Source organism: Hirundo rustica, chromosome 9, assembly GCF_015227805.2.
Source record: "Hirundo rustica isolate bHirRus1 chromosome 9, bHirRus1.pri.v3, whole genome shotgun sequence".
Taxonomy (NCBI): domain Eukaryota; kingdom Metazoa; phylum Chordata; class Aves; order Passeriformes; family Hirundinidae; genus Hirundo; species Hirundo rustica.
This window is the reverse complement of record NC_053458.1, coordinates 14,911,210-14,928,002: the sequence shown is the minus strand read 5'-3', so window position 1 is coordinate 14,928,002 and position 16,793 is coordinate 14,911,210. Positions and strand designations below refer to the sequence as shown.

General features: G+C 37.4%; 1 protein-coding gene across 2 annotated transcripts in view; it reads right to left on the bottom strand.

Annotated features, from left to right (window-relative positions):
• Positions 1 to 16,793, bottom strand: part of HS2ST1 (heparan sulfate 2-O-sulfotransferase 1) — a 79,541-nt gene that overhangs the window by 13,240 nt on the left and 49,508 nt on the right. For both annotated transcript variants that reach the window (XR_005702208.2, XM_040073234.2), the window contains exons 2-3: positions 7,420 to 7,658; positions 1,241 to 1,326 (exon numbers count right to left, since the gene is read on the bottom strand). Coding sequence is in view for 1 of the 2 variants with exons in the window: in XM_040073234.2 (XP_039929168.1) it covers positions 1,241 to 1,326; positions 7,420 to 7,658 (325 nt within the window). In the remaining variant the exon portion in view is untranslated. The remainder of the gene's footprint in view (positions 1 to 1,240; positions 1,327 to 7,419; positions 7,659 to 16,793) is intronic.

Genomic DNA, 16,793 nt, shown 5'->3' with positions numbered 1-16,793 from the left:
CAGTCCAAGCGTTTATTAATGTTGAAGCATTTTAGTTTTAAAAAGGCAGAAAGGAAACTAATGAATTTTGATATATTTTATTTGATTGACTGATTTGTAAATAACTTTTTTTGCCTGTTACTTTTTGTAAACTTGGTGCCACTGGTAGTTTTCAGCTACTACTGTAATTTTTAGCATTTTCTGATAATGTACTGTATTGGGAATCTGCACACGTCTCACTTCCCCATCTCATTCCTTGGAATAAAAAGTTAAAATTAAAAATCAGTGTACATGACAAAATGAGCAATTAAAATGACTAAACAAAAGAAAATATTACATATAAAAAAGAATTTAAATAAATACTTTCATGCACAGCAACATAGAAACACTGAGGAGTGACCGTCAGCAGGAGATAAAAGTAGTGGTTACTATCATTTGTGCAGTCAAATGTAATGAGATCTGAAAATTCCACTTTCAATTTTAAATAATTTTCTACATGCTCCAAGTGCAAGATAAAGCACTGCCTAGTAAGCATCTTAAGCAAAACTGACTTGTCAGTTCAAGGGGAGGTTTCATAAGACTGAGCTACTGAGGATCACAGCTTTAGATCCAGAAGCAAAAATAAGACAAGAAAAGAAATATATGAAAGTGGGAATAAAGATATGATCCTGAACCTTTAAAGTCAGTGGAAGGATTTTTATGGTATTTTATTTGATTTAATTTTAGAAGTAGCAGCATTTAACTCCACATTAATTATTTCAGTGCTTTTTCTAGCAAGTCAAATTATTATAGACCAGAAAACCACTTCATAATATAACTTTTCATATTTCCATAAAGTGTAAAGGGATACCAAGGTAGAGAAGAATTACATAACTTAAGAGGCAGGTGTTGCTACTCTTTAAGTGAAGCATTTTTGAGAACAGGTATATTAAACTTCCCCAGGCGGGAGGCCAATCCTAAAACAGAACTGCCACTGTTTCAGAGAAAAGCCACGATTTTCAGCAAAACGAGCTTGGAATTTAGACAAGGAATACTAATCCCAGTATATAAACCTGTTGTTGTTGCTGTTTTGTTTTTAATGAGACTCGGCTACATTTTATCATCACGAGAACAAGAGAAATCGGCGGAGATAAGGCCAAGGGCCGTGTGGGAGGCGGAGCGCGGTTTTACCCAGCTGCAGCTCCGCGGCTCCGAGCGCTAGGGGGCGCCAGCAGCCCGGCCGCGGCCCGGCCGCGCTCCGCAGGCACCGCACGCAACGTACTTGGCGAAGTCCAGGTACGACACATGGCCGTGGTAAAATCCGGGCTTCATCTCCTTCCAGGAAGTCACGTTCTTCACGAATCGAACCTGTGAAAGTGGGCAACAAAAAGGGTTTCTGTACGGCTCATTGTATTTCCCCATACGCTGCGTTTCCTGGCTTTTTAATCTTAGAATGCTTTAGATAAAAAAGTCTGTTTCGAATATTATCAAAAAATTTCTGCCACCTAAAATAGACTTTGTAGCAGCATACAGATGACTGATTTTAGATCGTCAGAATTTAATGATCGGAAACTAAATAAAAGCAGAATACAGCAATCGGTAGCACAGTTCAAGGAAAGCTACCGCAAAACCATCAGCAAGACAAGCATTTCTATTTTAGTCAGTCCATTTTACTTGTAATTCAAAAGGAATGCAGAATTCCTTCAGGAGAAATGCAAGTAGATATTTGATAGAATTGTCTGATCTGTATTTAGGCCCTCAAATAAAAGTGCACCAGATTTACAGCATGTTCTTAGACCTGTTTTACTGGGACATAAGAAATGAATCTGATGGTTCATTTGCTGCTCCGTCTCAAAATGCAATGCACAGGTAATCCAGAAATGTTATAAATGCATGCAATGTAAATCAGATCTACAGTTTGCTATTTTGAACAGTCATCTTAAGCCTAACGTTTCAGTGAAACTTTCATGCTAAAGCATGAAGTAGCCCTTGAATGAGGGCTGATAGAGCAGTTATTGGCAAACTTCACAAAAATAGGAAAAGCTTTACATTTCAAAGGACAAAATAAGACACATGCCCCAAACCAGAGTGTGATCAAATTAAGTGGGACATGCAAATCCTGATAGAGCTTGGCTTTACTAGATGAACAGAATATTTTAACATCAAAGCATATAACTGAAAGTGATTTCAAAACTAGTGAATTGGATAATAAAGAGAGGATGATAAATTTGTACTGCCTGAGCTCTCTGACAAAGATATGCCATTTCTGAGGCTGTGAATTAAAAGATAGTGTTCTCTGCACATCTGCAATATCTTTTCTGTTATACAAAGAAACAGATAACCACAAAGATGCTAAGGTGAGACAAGAGAGACAAAAAAAGGACAAGTGGATTGAGAATGTCCTGAAGCACAGTATTTACTATTTATTATAACCTACCAGTTGAAGATTTTAAGAGGTGAGACTGGTCTGCTGCTGTTTCTTCAATTGTGCAAAACTCATGGTCTTCAATTTAAGAGGTTGGTAACTTGTACTTATTTCTTTAAACACTAGCTCTTAGACTCTCAGATAACAGAAATTGATATTATTTTTTAATAACAGGCAACATTAATTTTTTCAGTGTACAAGTTTCACAAACTGTGGCATTACAAAATCTAAAGCATACATTGCACATGAAAATGGTGGCAAATCTAGCTGAAAGGCACTGCACAATGTTACACAAGGGTGTTTCATAAACTGCATTGGCTTTCTGTCTGGTTTTGTCCACAAAACTGATAATATGGGACTTGGAATCCAGTTGAACTACCTTTACTGCTACTGAAATAAACCACACTTCCACTGACTGTATCTTTCCAAGATTAATGACACGATATTTTCAGTGGAGAGCCTCAGCTATAAATATTTCTTTACCTGGCAAAGATATTTCCTAAATACAAAATATAAATCACCTTTCCTTCCTTCACCCACAAACCCCAAAATGTCATGGTTGGTTGATACAACTCTGCAAGTAAACTGGTTATGCTATTTAGGCTGTGCAGTGCAACCCACACATTAAAGTGTATGTTTATGTTTCCACAAATGAGCTTTTTGAAATATTATACCATCTAGATTTCAGTTTCTAATAGATTAGGACTAGACATAAGGTCATGTTAAGTACAAAATACCAAGGTTTTTGTTTTAGATCCCCATGCCAGCACTGCCATCAAACCATAGATGTTTCAGTAACAGTTACAAAAATACTTTACTGCCTTTGTCTTACAGTGTTATTGTCTGCTATGGAAATAATTTTTAAGAATATAGGATGGATAGTCTAGCCTTTAACACCAGCCAAGCTAAGAGAAGGTTAGGAAGGTTTTATAACACACCTGTGACGTTTACATCTGTCTTCAGATGGACCTGCACCATGCTGAGCCCCCGAGAACTATAGTTTTTAACACCTATAACTAGCCTGCAGGCAAGCAATTTCTTTTTTTCTCCCACAGTTTGCAGCATTCCAAAAGCCAGAATTGTTCCAGGTCACAGACAGCCTAATGAGTTTGGATTCACACATTTTAGGTCAGAGATGAATATTGCTCACTGCTTCATACTGTTAAATATGATCAATTTTACCTTCCTTTTCAGGGCTTAGCGGACACTGGAGCTTTCAAGAGTCAGAGCAAGCTTCTCCATCTGAGCTCAATTGAATAAAATTTGAGGTGACTTTAAAAGTTCAGGCAGATGTGAATGGAATTCCTGTGAAGTTGTTTCATGGTGTTTTTATATAATCAGCTACAAAGTTGCTTCACAGCCTTTAGTAAGTGGGAAATCAGCTGAGGTTCACTGAATTATAAAGCCAGATCAAATGTACTCTAGGGGCATAAGATGTCCTGAAAGGAAAGTTAAACACACTCAGTTTCTAGGACAGAAGGAATTTAAAACAAGTCCCAGTGAGCCAAAAGGAGGAAAAACCCAACCAGCATACCTGGCCTGAGAAAAAGCCATGTGTGCAAATTAAAGTGATGCTGCAAGTTCTTATCTCTGTCCATTAACTGCAACCATCAGTCCCTCTGCTCTACAGTGTGACCACACTCACATGACCCATGCACACTCAGACACACTCAGAGTTACACTCACAATCTTGCACACATGCACACGTATGCAGACACATGCACACACACATGCGTGTGTGGGTGCACATGTGCATGTGTGTGTCTGAGTGTATCTGATGGGGTGTGCACATGTGACTGCTTGTGTGTCTGAGTGTGCAAGAGTGTGTGTGTGTGTGTTAGTGTGCAAGAATGTATCTGAGTTAGCTCTGAATCAGAGGGTCAGGAATGCTGGAAACAGGAAAGCAGCACACCTTTGGCTGCATGTCATCAACAACCACAAGCAAGCTCAAGGCAAGGACAGTTGAGAAGCAATTTTGTGAGATGGTGAAAAGATTGAGTTCACCAGTTCAGCCACAGCACAGCCAGGATACCTGCCTTGCACTAAGAGTTCGTTCTCAGAGGAAGGAAAAATACAATTGGCACACATGCAGCACTCATACTAAGTAGACGATCTAACACCAAAAGAAAAATTCTTAAATGTTCACGAGCACGTGACAGTAGTTCCACTTCTAACAGAGCTGCTGCAGCCTTTTCACTTGTTCCACTTCTGAGAGCCACTGAAACCTGCACTAGCAGAGGAAATAAGTACCACTAAAGCCACTTTGACTGTGCTGTCCACTGGGAGACAAATGTTTTAGAATGCACTTGGAAGCAAGATAATATATTTTCATGTTGCTCTTTTGAGAAAAATTGAGAGAGAAACTGAAGGAGAAAAAATCCAAGAAATAGAAAACAGCAAGCTGAGGGATTGAAACACTGGATAATTGCTGCATTCATAACAGTATAGAGAATGTTCTCAAACTCACTTTTTAAAAAGTATATCAAGAATACATGCTGTAATGCAGAACAGTAATTTAATGTTAAATATTTTAGATGAAATCTTCACCGATTAACAAAACCAATAAAGTTTGTGTGGCCGGTCAGCCATCCTGATAGCCATAACACAGGCATTCTTGTAGGACAAAGTGTCACTGCTGAAACATGCAAGCAGCAAATAAAACTCAACCAAACAACTTCTCCGACTTAATTAAGAAAAGCAAGTGTTTCTACTACAGACCACACAGGTCAGAAATGCAGTACAGCCAACATGGCACTCAGCTTGCTGCAAAGAAAAGGCCCAACCTGGGGAAAGAGGGGGAGCCCCCAGGATCCTGCTGCCAGAGATGCTGCAAAGGAAAGGAGGGCTGCTAGGACAAGTTACACCTGAAACTAAAATGGGAGTTAGGAACTCTTATCAGATTATCTCAGATCAGATACAGACTATATTTAGAGTGGATTTTAAATATCTTTTTTTTCATATTACATTCAAGAAGTAAAGGTTTCACATATGGGCAGAGAACTTAAAAATCTGTTGCAGAATTACAGTAGCTTGGAAAAAGTATAGCAGAAAAACTGCACAAAAGAAAGCTTACTAATTTAGAAATTTCTGCCAGGTCCAAGGCAATCTTCACCTTGCTCAGGGAGATTTGCTGTAACAAACAGTATCACTAACAGAACAGATTTGTCTCTATGATATGTTTAGGTATTTTACTACTGGCACATAGGCACCTAATGCACCCAAATGAGCTATACTGGTGAAGGTGGCATATCAATGTGTCATGCTAATCCGAGCCCACACAGAGTAAACATCATCAGCTACCACGCAGCACCCCTGCCATCTCTAGAATTATGCACTATGACTTACAAAACAAGTTGTTATCTCCGTGTATTAAAGATGAATAATTATTTCTGCATCTTTGAACAACTATGCAATATATGAAGTTCTTTGCAGTCAGCATCTCCCAGTTAATGGCCACCAAAGAAGAACAGCATCAAGAGTCTAATTAAACCACATCATTTACCACGTTGGACAAGAGCATAGTATCAAATGAAGGTAGGACTGACAGTGTTGTGTACATGCTCAGCACAGACAGATTTTCATTTTTCAACAGATTATTATTATAGAGAAGATGAAGAGTTTCTCTTTTATAAAACTAAGCCAGCAAAGAACAAATTTTATTTAAGTTTAAACAGAATTAGAAATTTAAGGTAACCTGTTTTCAGTTGATACCGATTCAATGACTAGCTCTCTTATCCTTTAGGACAGACCTCCATTTCAAGAGACAGACACCTTGACAGAAACAGAATTTGGTGGGAAGTGCAGCACTAGGTATGACTGACTTGAGCATGATTTTTAATTAACAAACATAGGCTTATTAAATCTATTGAAAAATCACTCTGGTCTTAGTGCACAGTTCTTTAGTACTTATTGTATGACAGTATCACCTTCATATGTAAGAAACAATTTTACAGAAGGAAATGCTCAACAGTAACACAACCCCACTATCACAAAACCGATTCCAGTATCACCCCAGTCCATTATTTCCTCTGCACGGAGATCCCTACCTCAACCTTTCTCGCACATACAGGGCTGGAAGTGGAGGGCCTTCAGCACCTGCTTCCCCCTGCCCCAGTCCAGCTGTGCTGAGCTGCTTTGGCCTGCAGACATGCACTTAGAGGAGATGGAAGGCTCAGTGCTGACATGCTGCAATGCAGAGCAGCTCCTGCCTCTGCTGCATATCAACTTAGTGATCAGCATAGAACCGGCAGGAGAGAGTTGGAAACATTTGTTTTACAGGCAGAGATGATGACAGTGATGTTTCAGATCTCTAACCTGGATTCTCTGCAAGTGCACTCATGAAACCTAGATTCTCTGCAAGTGCACTCCTGACAGCTAAGAAAATATTAAAGAAAATAAACCAATAAACATACTTCCTCACCCCAGCCTAATAAAAACATGGCACTGAACCCTCATGATTTTTTTAAAATACTCTTTTTTAAATACAGTAGCTGTTTCTAGTCTGGTACTACAGTGATTTGAGTGAGGATTTTTAATGGATGCAAAGTGACCCATCCTTTGCAGTGCAAGCTATTTACAAGCACTTTTCTGTATGTTTTTTATCACCTGTGAGACCTGAGCAGTCCCAGTACCAAAGACACAAGTCTAGCCCTGACAGCATGGCACAGTGCCTGCACTGCTCCAGAGCAAATTGCCTAACACTGCATTCACTGCAGATGGAGATGACAGGCAAGTTGTATTACACAGCCAAAACAGTTATAACAACAAAGGTCATTTCTGCCCCAGTCATGCCCCTTTTTAGCTTTGTTTTTGTCCAATAAACAGACACCACCTCCAGTAGCCAAGCAAAAACTTAAACCTATTAAGAAGCAATATTAATTCTCTACAAAGAAAATATGAAAACATTAGATTTCATTTATATTGGAAAATGTGACAAAAAACCCAAATAGATCAGATCACCCAAGTTTGCAACAGCAAACTTTTTTTCCTGTGCTCTTCCATTGTTTCATAAAGACATCCCAAATTCAGCAGCTTACCTGATCTTGTAGAGACATAACAGGATTATTTTTGGTTGTATTGATATGTAGAACATGGTATTTGTTCTTTGCACAGAGATCATAGGCAATATTTGTGAAGGATGTGCTGGCAGTCTTGGGTACTCTGTTGTAAATAATCACCACATCATCTTCTTCATCCAGTGTCACGTCTTGTCGGGGACCATCTACTGTATGACGTTGCTCTATCTCTCTCACTTCGTGCCTTGCAATAGCCCTTTCTGTTAAGGAAGAGAAATGCAAAATTTCAATGTAAATGTCACGAATTCTGAGGTTCAAACCTTAGAACACAATCTGATGAAAAGCAGCGACTCCTCAGCAATAAAGGGAATGCTGTATTATGTATTTCTGACATATCTGAACAAAACTTCCTCAATAAAAATGAATGAAAGATAGTCAAACACAGAGCAGAAATCCTAGAAAACAATATGCTTAAGGAACACAGACCATACTCTATGACTCACACTGATGTCACTGTCTTTAGAGTCATCATCTCCAAAGGAAAGTCTATAATGCACTATGAAAATGGTGACATCCCTGAAATATCCCACATAATTTCTACAATACCCCTAGTTAAAAATTATAATGGAAGAAATCAATCAAACAATTGAAGAATATAAGTCTTCCAGAAATAGTAGAAATCATAACACCAGAGAACATAGTCAACTGACTGTGCAGAAGCACCGTCATTCAGATGAAACCACTGGGTTTTTATTTCAATTGATACAAGCCCCAAGAGTAAAGCATTACAATAGATGGGGTTGCAAAAATTCAATTAGTTTTATTAATTTGAAGTTTGACAAGAATATAAGCAAGAGGTGCTTACAAAACAGGTAACATTAAGGTGAGTGATCTCTGAGTACTGAAATACAACAAATACATCAAAAAAGAAAGAAACATGGAAAGGCAAGCTATGAGCAACACATTTTAGCCGAGTGAGTACTTCGCAAATAACCCATCTTTTCTTTTTTACAAAGGGCAATACTCAGAGTAATTGAACATTGCTTCAAGTGCTAAAAGCTTATTTGGAAAATAAAACTCACAATGTTACAGCTTTTTATTTTTTTATGCTGCAGAGTATCAAATATCCTCTGCTGATTAAGACTCAGGTTTTTTTCTGTTCCAGATAAGTATGTACTTTAATACAATTTATAATACAGATGTCAAAGCACTTTTTCTCATTCATTTATGGGGATACTGCCTTTAATAATGTATTCAAAGGAATCTGCATTTATCAACAGTGTATGCTGAAGTTGATATCACAAGAGTAACCTGTAATTCTCTGTATTGTGTTCTTTACAGGGTACAGCTCTTTACGGATGACATGCGTTTTAAAGCGGCAGCAGCTCTTGACCTTTACTTCCCTTGATTCTTTAGCCCAGCTCCTTCTATTCTCTTTCACCAAATCTCTTTAATTATAACATAAAATCTCTTTTAAAGCAGAATCATCAAGCTGTGAATAGCCTGCCCTGTAATTCCACGTAAATTGTCTTAAACCACAAACTTCCATCTGTCTGAAATGCTTCAAAGCTTAAACTCACTCATACTCTCATATGCTCATATCTCACACCCCATAACTAAGTTACATCAGTATGAAAATGTTTGTAGGAAATGCTTATTGAGTATATCTCAATTTTCTACATGACATCTGTTGCTCCCCACTACATCAATCACAGTTTTTGCTCCCTCTTTCTCATTTGCTACCTCTCCCATCAATGCTGGCAAGCATCCTCTTTTGGAAAGAGATGAGGCAACAGATTCAGGTTTCATATCTGAAGACGGCTACAAAAAAATGGGGCTGGCAACTCTCCCCTTCCTGCCAGTAACAGATTAGAGGAAGCATTTGGTAGGGAATATAGTTAACCACGTGGCTGCCCAAGGCTAAATGGATACTGAATACCACCTAGAGAGGCTGAAATGAAACACATTTAATTGGGATTTTCTACACCAGAGTAGTAGATCTGAACTAGATTTGAATCATGGCTACACAGAACCCCAGGGCTGATGAGACTGGCTGGCACAGAGCTTCCTCTTTTACATGGAAGAGAGAAACATTTTCGAGAAAGAGACATGATTTGCAAGAGGACTGATGAGAAGTATTCCTCTAATGAGGTATTTTAAACCTTGATGATTCAAGAATTAGTGTGATAAGGGCACTTTAAAGACCATGCATGAGGTATAAAAGCTGCATGATTAGATGCAATTAGCAGAAAGGCTATTGCATGCAACCACCTTCAGCTTCCCATGGTGAGAGGGAAAGCAAGAACTCAGGTAAGGAGCAGAATCTTCACAAGCCTGAAGTATGATGACAGTCCTATTATGAAAAAAAAAAGGAGGCTTTAAATTTTAAACTAAACCAAAAACTGTTCTTTAGGATGAAGCACTGAAATCACATTTTTGAAATATTTGCAATAGTTAAAAAAAAGAAAAAGGTAAAATGAAGTGTCAGTTAATTTACTATTTGGAGAGGAGAAGAGGTCCAGTAATGGTAACATGCAACCAAGCAGTCTTTGGAATACCTATCTAATCAGAAGTTAGAGAATTCGAGGAGTTAATGGGCATTTGATTAACTACTTCATTTGCTCTTCTATAAAATTTAAATAATCTTGGAAGTAGAAGCCCTGTAATGGCTGAAAAATGAACAATACTTATATGTTTTTAGAAATATGGCAGAAAATGCCATGTGTGCTTTAACAACATTTTACATGTGAAAGGCAGGGAGGAGCATTTACTAAATATATTGTGTTTACCAAAAATCTTCTTTGATGACAGCAAATATAACTCTGATGACAAGAACCTGTCTACATAATGTTGGACTGGTTTCACTGAAAATAATTTTAAAAAATTTTCGAAAATCAGGATGGTTTCTTTCCTCTCAGAGATCTGGTGGACGAAATGCCCAACAGTCTCACTGCTCTCACTGCACTCTGTCTAAACTTTGTGTTGAAGGAAAAACACCTATGCAGAATTATTAAGAACCAAATGCTTAAAAAGGGTTAAGATCATACGCTCTAAATTTCACATTACATAACTACACCCATTTAAAAAGATATGCAGCATTTAAATAAGTGATACCTTTGAATATAAGACAGGTTTTCATAAAACTGTAATACAGGATAATTTTAAAGCATAAGGCACTTTTTTATTATTGCTTGTTTAATTTCACTGTAATACACAATATAATTGCTATACCCTTGGGATAAACTCTTTGCAGTTGTCCTGCAAGCAAACTTTCATCAACTTCAAGGACAGTTTGCACACAGGCAGCACCAATACGATCAGTGAACTGATTATTCACCAGCAGATGAAATACTTGCAGAAGGTCCTTAGCTGGCTGAAACCACCACGTTGTAAACAGTAGAACAAGTTTGTTTTCTTACCTATTCGTCTACATGTTCTTCCAAATCTGCCTTCGTCCTATTTCTGTAACTCAGCCTCTTGGCATGACTTACATTTCTTGAGCCATCCTCTTGTTGCAATAAACCACAAAATATCACGGCTAGCAACAAATTGGTTTGCCAGTCACATGCTATCAGAAAATAATGTATAATGGGCAGGTTATGTCTTCTCCTTCAGCAGAAACACTAATAGCAACATTTCATCCTTATGCCATCACTTCAAGGTTACTGCCCTTTCAAGTCAAAGCAGTTTCTCAACAAGCTCAGAAGTTATTGACAAGAAACACTTTGAGAGAAATGGACAGGCCAAGTATCTCCACTAGTAAAATCACCTTTGAGAATGCACTGGACCCATACATACTATTAAAAATATTTGAAAACCTAGCTGAACCATATTTACATAATTACAGAAACAAATCACCCAAATGAACAATATTTAAATAATTATAGAAACAAATGACTGGGATCATAAGCAGTTATTAGTCTACATTCCTTGCACATTCAAACAGATAAATGTCTTAGGTAAAACAAGCTTATTAGCATTTACTTCAAATCCAAGTGTTAACTGCATAATTGCATACAAAATCTTCCTAAAGAAAATACTGTGTCATGGATTTTAACAACTTAAAGATTAACAAAACCAAACATTTCAAATTCCTCACATTTTTCACAGAAGCATAAGAACCTCCTGGGATTTCTGAACAAAGAAATCTATCAAAATTAGAAATTCTTCTTTACCCTCTAACTTAGCACTTACCACTCTTGATGAAAGACACATTTAGAGCCTTGCTGGCTGTCAAAATCAAGTTAAAGTAACTGGGAGAATAATTCAGAGCAAAATGCTCTACTTTCCCAAATGATGTTCTTTGTCCTTTACATCTATTTTCCTTCTATATATATCCACAGATATTATTTAGGCTCTCCCTTTAATGTGTCTTATGTGCCAGCCATGCTTCATTGTGAAAGCTCCCACTCAGATGAGGAAAGGTGCAGTCTTAAAATAAGTTTTAACGCAGCAGCCTACAAGTGTTACCCAACAGAAGAAAACTCGTGCATTCAAACTTCAGTCACACTGGCTTGATGTGAAGGAACTGGACAGCTAGTCCTGATAGCACCACCCCTGAGCAAGCTGCTGCTGTGTGTCTACGCCACTGGACACCATGTTAAACCAATAAACAGGTTTCTTCGAGCTGGGAACAGCACTGAAGCCAGCTGACTTGGTGTCTCAGCTTTCTTTCCACTGTGCCCCCAGGCCAATTAGGCAAGCAGCTGGTAGCCTGAGGCACTGAGCAGCTCTCAAGCTGTTTCCCTGCCCAAAAGCTGCGTTAAACACATGATTTGCCTAAATACTGAACCCAAGTAGGACTGCAAACCTACTCATTATGGACTCCATTCTTCTCTGATGAAGGATGGAAACTGAGTAACAATGTAAAACCGAATCATAATTCTGTAGCAAAGCTAATGTTCTGAATCATTTTCAACACCCACCATATACACACAGCCTTCATCCATCACTGAAATGTGGCTTCTCCTGGGAGCTGCTTAGCAGCACACGACTTACAACCAGAGTGCAGCTGTACGTAGATACCAATACTTCAGGGATGGAGAGAAGAGAAAGAATCAATGGTGCTATGACAGTTTATGGCCATGGAGGACTTGTGTCACTGTACCAAATTAAACTTGAAGAAAAATTTAGATTGAATTAATGAAAATTGCCTAAAAGTTAGATTTGTGCAAGGTATCAATATTAACATACCAACTTTTTCAAAGACCTTTGTAAATAACAACTCTATTCAGCTCTAGTTTTAAGTCCTACTGAGAGCAGAACCACCATGGGTTCTCTAGAAACTTCACAAATTAAAGACCAAGATGTATTTGTGGGCAAAAATAATAAAAAAGATTTCTAAGAAACAAAAATGCAATTTCATAAAATTTTTTTCAGTCATGCAGAACACTGGTACCCAAGCTCACTGCCCTTAGACAGAGGGTAGATGGTCCTATTGCATTTTCAGCCCCTCACACACACTACCACCAATCACTTCACAGCTCCAGAAATTTTGGTTAACAGTGATACCATTCAGGGAATGACACTTGTGGAAAGCACTGCACATAACTTTTTCTGGTTAAGAGAGTATCACCTTTTGCTTTCTTCTTTTCTTAGATATTTATGTGTGTAGTTCAGAACAACTTTCCTAATTAAAAACATCTTAATTGTTAAGGTATTTTAGTTATTTGCATTTTAGACAAAAACATTGTCCATCTCATTTGCAAGTCTAGCTGTCTTAATCAGCCTATGAAATACCCGCTAAAATCTTTAATTTAACATTTACCCTTAAAAAGTCTTTGAATTCAGGAGAGCCCTAGCACATATGTGCTCTGAACCCGGCTCTGACCTATAGCAAGCAAAGATCACATGCAAAGTGCAAACCAGGATGGAAACAGAGTACAAAGATCAAAATAATATCCAAAAGGTAATTTAACATTTTTTTCAGTCAGGTCAAAACCTCAATTTTTCTTCTCCTTCTAAGAATTTCTTGTCTTAGCAGCAAGAAATTCTACTGACTAATTTTAGACATTTTATCCCAGCTTGTTTCTTTTCCAGTAATGCATGAAAAGAAATAGGTATAAAAGGTATTTCATAATAAACCCCAGTAGTTTAGTGACCAAGTACATGTCACTAATATTGCCAAAACATTTTCTTTTGTAGTGGTCAATGCACTTTCAGAACAGAAGGAAAAGACTGTCCTACACTTCAGAACTGTTGAGACAGAAGATAATTGTTTTCAAACGCCAAAATTTAAACTCCAACAAATGCTCACTGGAACTAGTTAAAAGAAAAAATAACCCCCCTCAGAAATCCCAGCGCAGACAACCAAGCAGGCACCAAGATTGTTAACTGAAATCTAATGCAGCAGCTGCCTGAAAATTAGAAGTAGCAATTCTGAAAAGCCTGCTACAGTTCCATTGCATTTGATACCTGTCACTTCATTTCATTTCAAGACAGCATTTTTCCCAGGACTTTATTTTGAACATGTAAGTAAAAGCATGCTGATTATTGAATAATACTGTTAAGGCTTTGATTTTAAACTAAAAGACAGAAGGTTTACTCTTTACAACGAAATCACCATCCCACATGTACATCCAACCTGGTTTGAACATCAGAACCTGCATTTTTCATTTTTCTGCAAATTTTTTAAGGACGAGAGATTAGGGTCCAGCCAAATACTTGCTTTATTTTTTTTTTCTTAAGACTACAGTTAACATACAGCCTTATATATTTTTCTTCCAGCATTGCACTGCGCAAAATATCTTAAATAAAGACTATGTTGTGGCTCTTTTTGGATTTAAGACCAGGAATACCACGCATGTACTATTAAGTCAACCTCTCCCTTAGTGATATGTAGGACAGGTAAGGGCCTACATCTCAAATTCTCCCAGGAATGGTGAAACTAGACAAAATCCCAGGGAAGTTAGATATCAGATGAATTGCATATATAAATTAAAGTTTAGGTTATAACCAATAAGCATGGTTATTCACAGAAATAATATGGCTCATAGGAAACACGTTGGTACAACAGCATCCAATAAAACAGAAAAAAATAAGACTTAATTCCACCAAATACGAATTTTCAAATATTTGTAAATGGGTTAAAACAAAAGGTGCATACTTAAAACACATCTTCAGCTCTAACTACAGCATCACTGCTCTGACTCCTGAATACTCCACATAATGCTAACTATAAAGTTTTTATTTTACAGAAGCAGAATGGTTAGACACCATGATGTATTAGTATATTTAAAAATAAGCGTATGTCAAGCAGTTCCATAAGCTTTCCAACTTCAGACTTATCTGTTTTGCTTAACCCAAGTATTGACTTCAAGTTGATGAATTAGCATGAGACCAAATACAACAGTCACCATTCATCTTTGTTTTCTTCCAGTCATTTGCAATTTCTTGCTTTGTTAGGACAAATAAACTGCTGTAAAGAGAAGGATGTAATCATACAAGGAAAAGGTTTGTGGCTTTTCAGAACACCAAAACTGTCAGTAAACTGTTATGAAGAATTGTGACTATGATAAGAGCAAAGAAAAAAAAGTTGCAAACCAGGGATTTGTTCTCTAAATAATAAACCTCAGCTGAGCACATAACAGTAGGGTTTGCTCTTATTCATAGTGCCTTAATATCTTAATGCAGGTCTCCAGTGTTAGCAAGAAAAGTCAAAGGAACTGTTTCCTACACACATACAGTTGCCACAAGCATTCCACTATACAAATACGCACGTCACTCCTTCACAAAAAACCCCGCTGAAATAGTGAAGAAAAGCAAGATCAATATAGAGTGTCTGACTCTGACTCTATTTAGTAAGGCAGCTTGGAGACTGGTGCTTTATTTATACATATTTGTTATTTATATTATTGCATGAGCTTTCTGCAGCCACACAATCATTTACTTTTTTAAAAGGGTATTGACTAGCAAAAAAGCAAAAAGAATCACTAAACTATCTGTTAAAATCATTGAAAGACCTATATGTAAGGACAACGCTGTATTCTAGTAAGTCATCATCAGGTTTAATAAAACTAATTGCTAAGATATACTGTTATTTGCAACATATTGCACCATATCCCAGCTTGTCTTCACACTTCTTGGCTAAACTAACCTAATCTGGAAAACAAGCTATTGCCATCTGGTCTAACAGCCAAAAAAAGGAAGACAGCAAACAGCACTGCAGTCTGATCAGTACGGCAGCTGACGTGGTTAAGGTAGAAGAGCTAAATATTTTACTAGGAACCTTAGGAAGTTAGAGTACCAAGAATAACCCTACAAGAACTCTGTGTAGCACCAACAAATAAAGCGTGATATTTGCTTAATTGACATTGGCTATGTATAGATTAAGCATTTACAGTGATAAACATGATTTCTAACCTTAATGTTATTATAGGAGTTCGTGTAAAACAGAAGTTTTGAAAGAAGTTTTTAAAAAAACAGAAATAAGCCTGCGTGCTGCATGAGCCCCACGGTTGTTAAGTCATTACAGAATTAATATTAATTTCATTTGCAAAATACTGATTAGATAAGCTCTTGATTATATTTTTTATTTTCTTTATGGAAACCATTTATCTTGGTCTTAGCTTCATTTAAGAACTTCAATTTAATTTTATACCCTGGTTGCTTTATATATTAATCAAAAGTAAGTTTCATTTTCCCCTCAAAAATGTGAATTGTTAATCAAGATATTTGCTACTTCATGTAGCTAAAATATCAACATATATAAAAAATACTGCTTTATCTTTTTTTCCAATCTAAGGTTTGTAGCCTAAAGACCTCATCTGCAACGAAGATCAAAAAGATAAGCATGAATAAAGATAAGCTCTAACAACATATAGACCACTTAAAAATTATATTTCAGGAACATCAAAGCCATTTTAAGTAAGTTAAAGTACAAAAGCCCCCCTATTTTAAATTAAATGCCAGAATTACAACAAACACAAAATTAAAACTTTTGAATTATCTCTGGAAAACTCTTCTTGCTGTATCCTTCCCCTCTTCACGCCTCAGTCCAAGCTATTCTCAGGCAGACCTAGGAATGCAGGCAGTATCAACCTGGTTCCTTTATGAATAAAATAATCACCTGCTTTAAGGGGAGCCCTTGCCCTTTGACTTTCAGAGGATTTGGAGGAGCAGAGGCACAGTGAGTCCACAGAGGGAACATTACAAAGAAGTCCCCTCAATATGTGCCCTCCCTGGCCCTACTATGGAAGTTCAGCTGGACTTTCATGAGAGAAGCCCACATGAAATCCTCAATACGAGTTTGAAACCATGCATTATAGAACATTTGTGACACAACTAGCCGCTAATGCAAACCTTCCACAACCATCTTCTCCATGCTAAGAAACAGTAGCAATCATATTTCAAGTACTTGCATATCAACATCACTACTACAAATCTCTTTGCAGCAG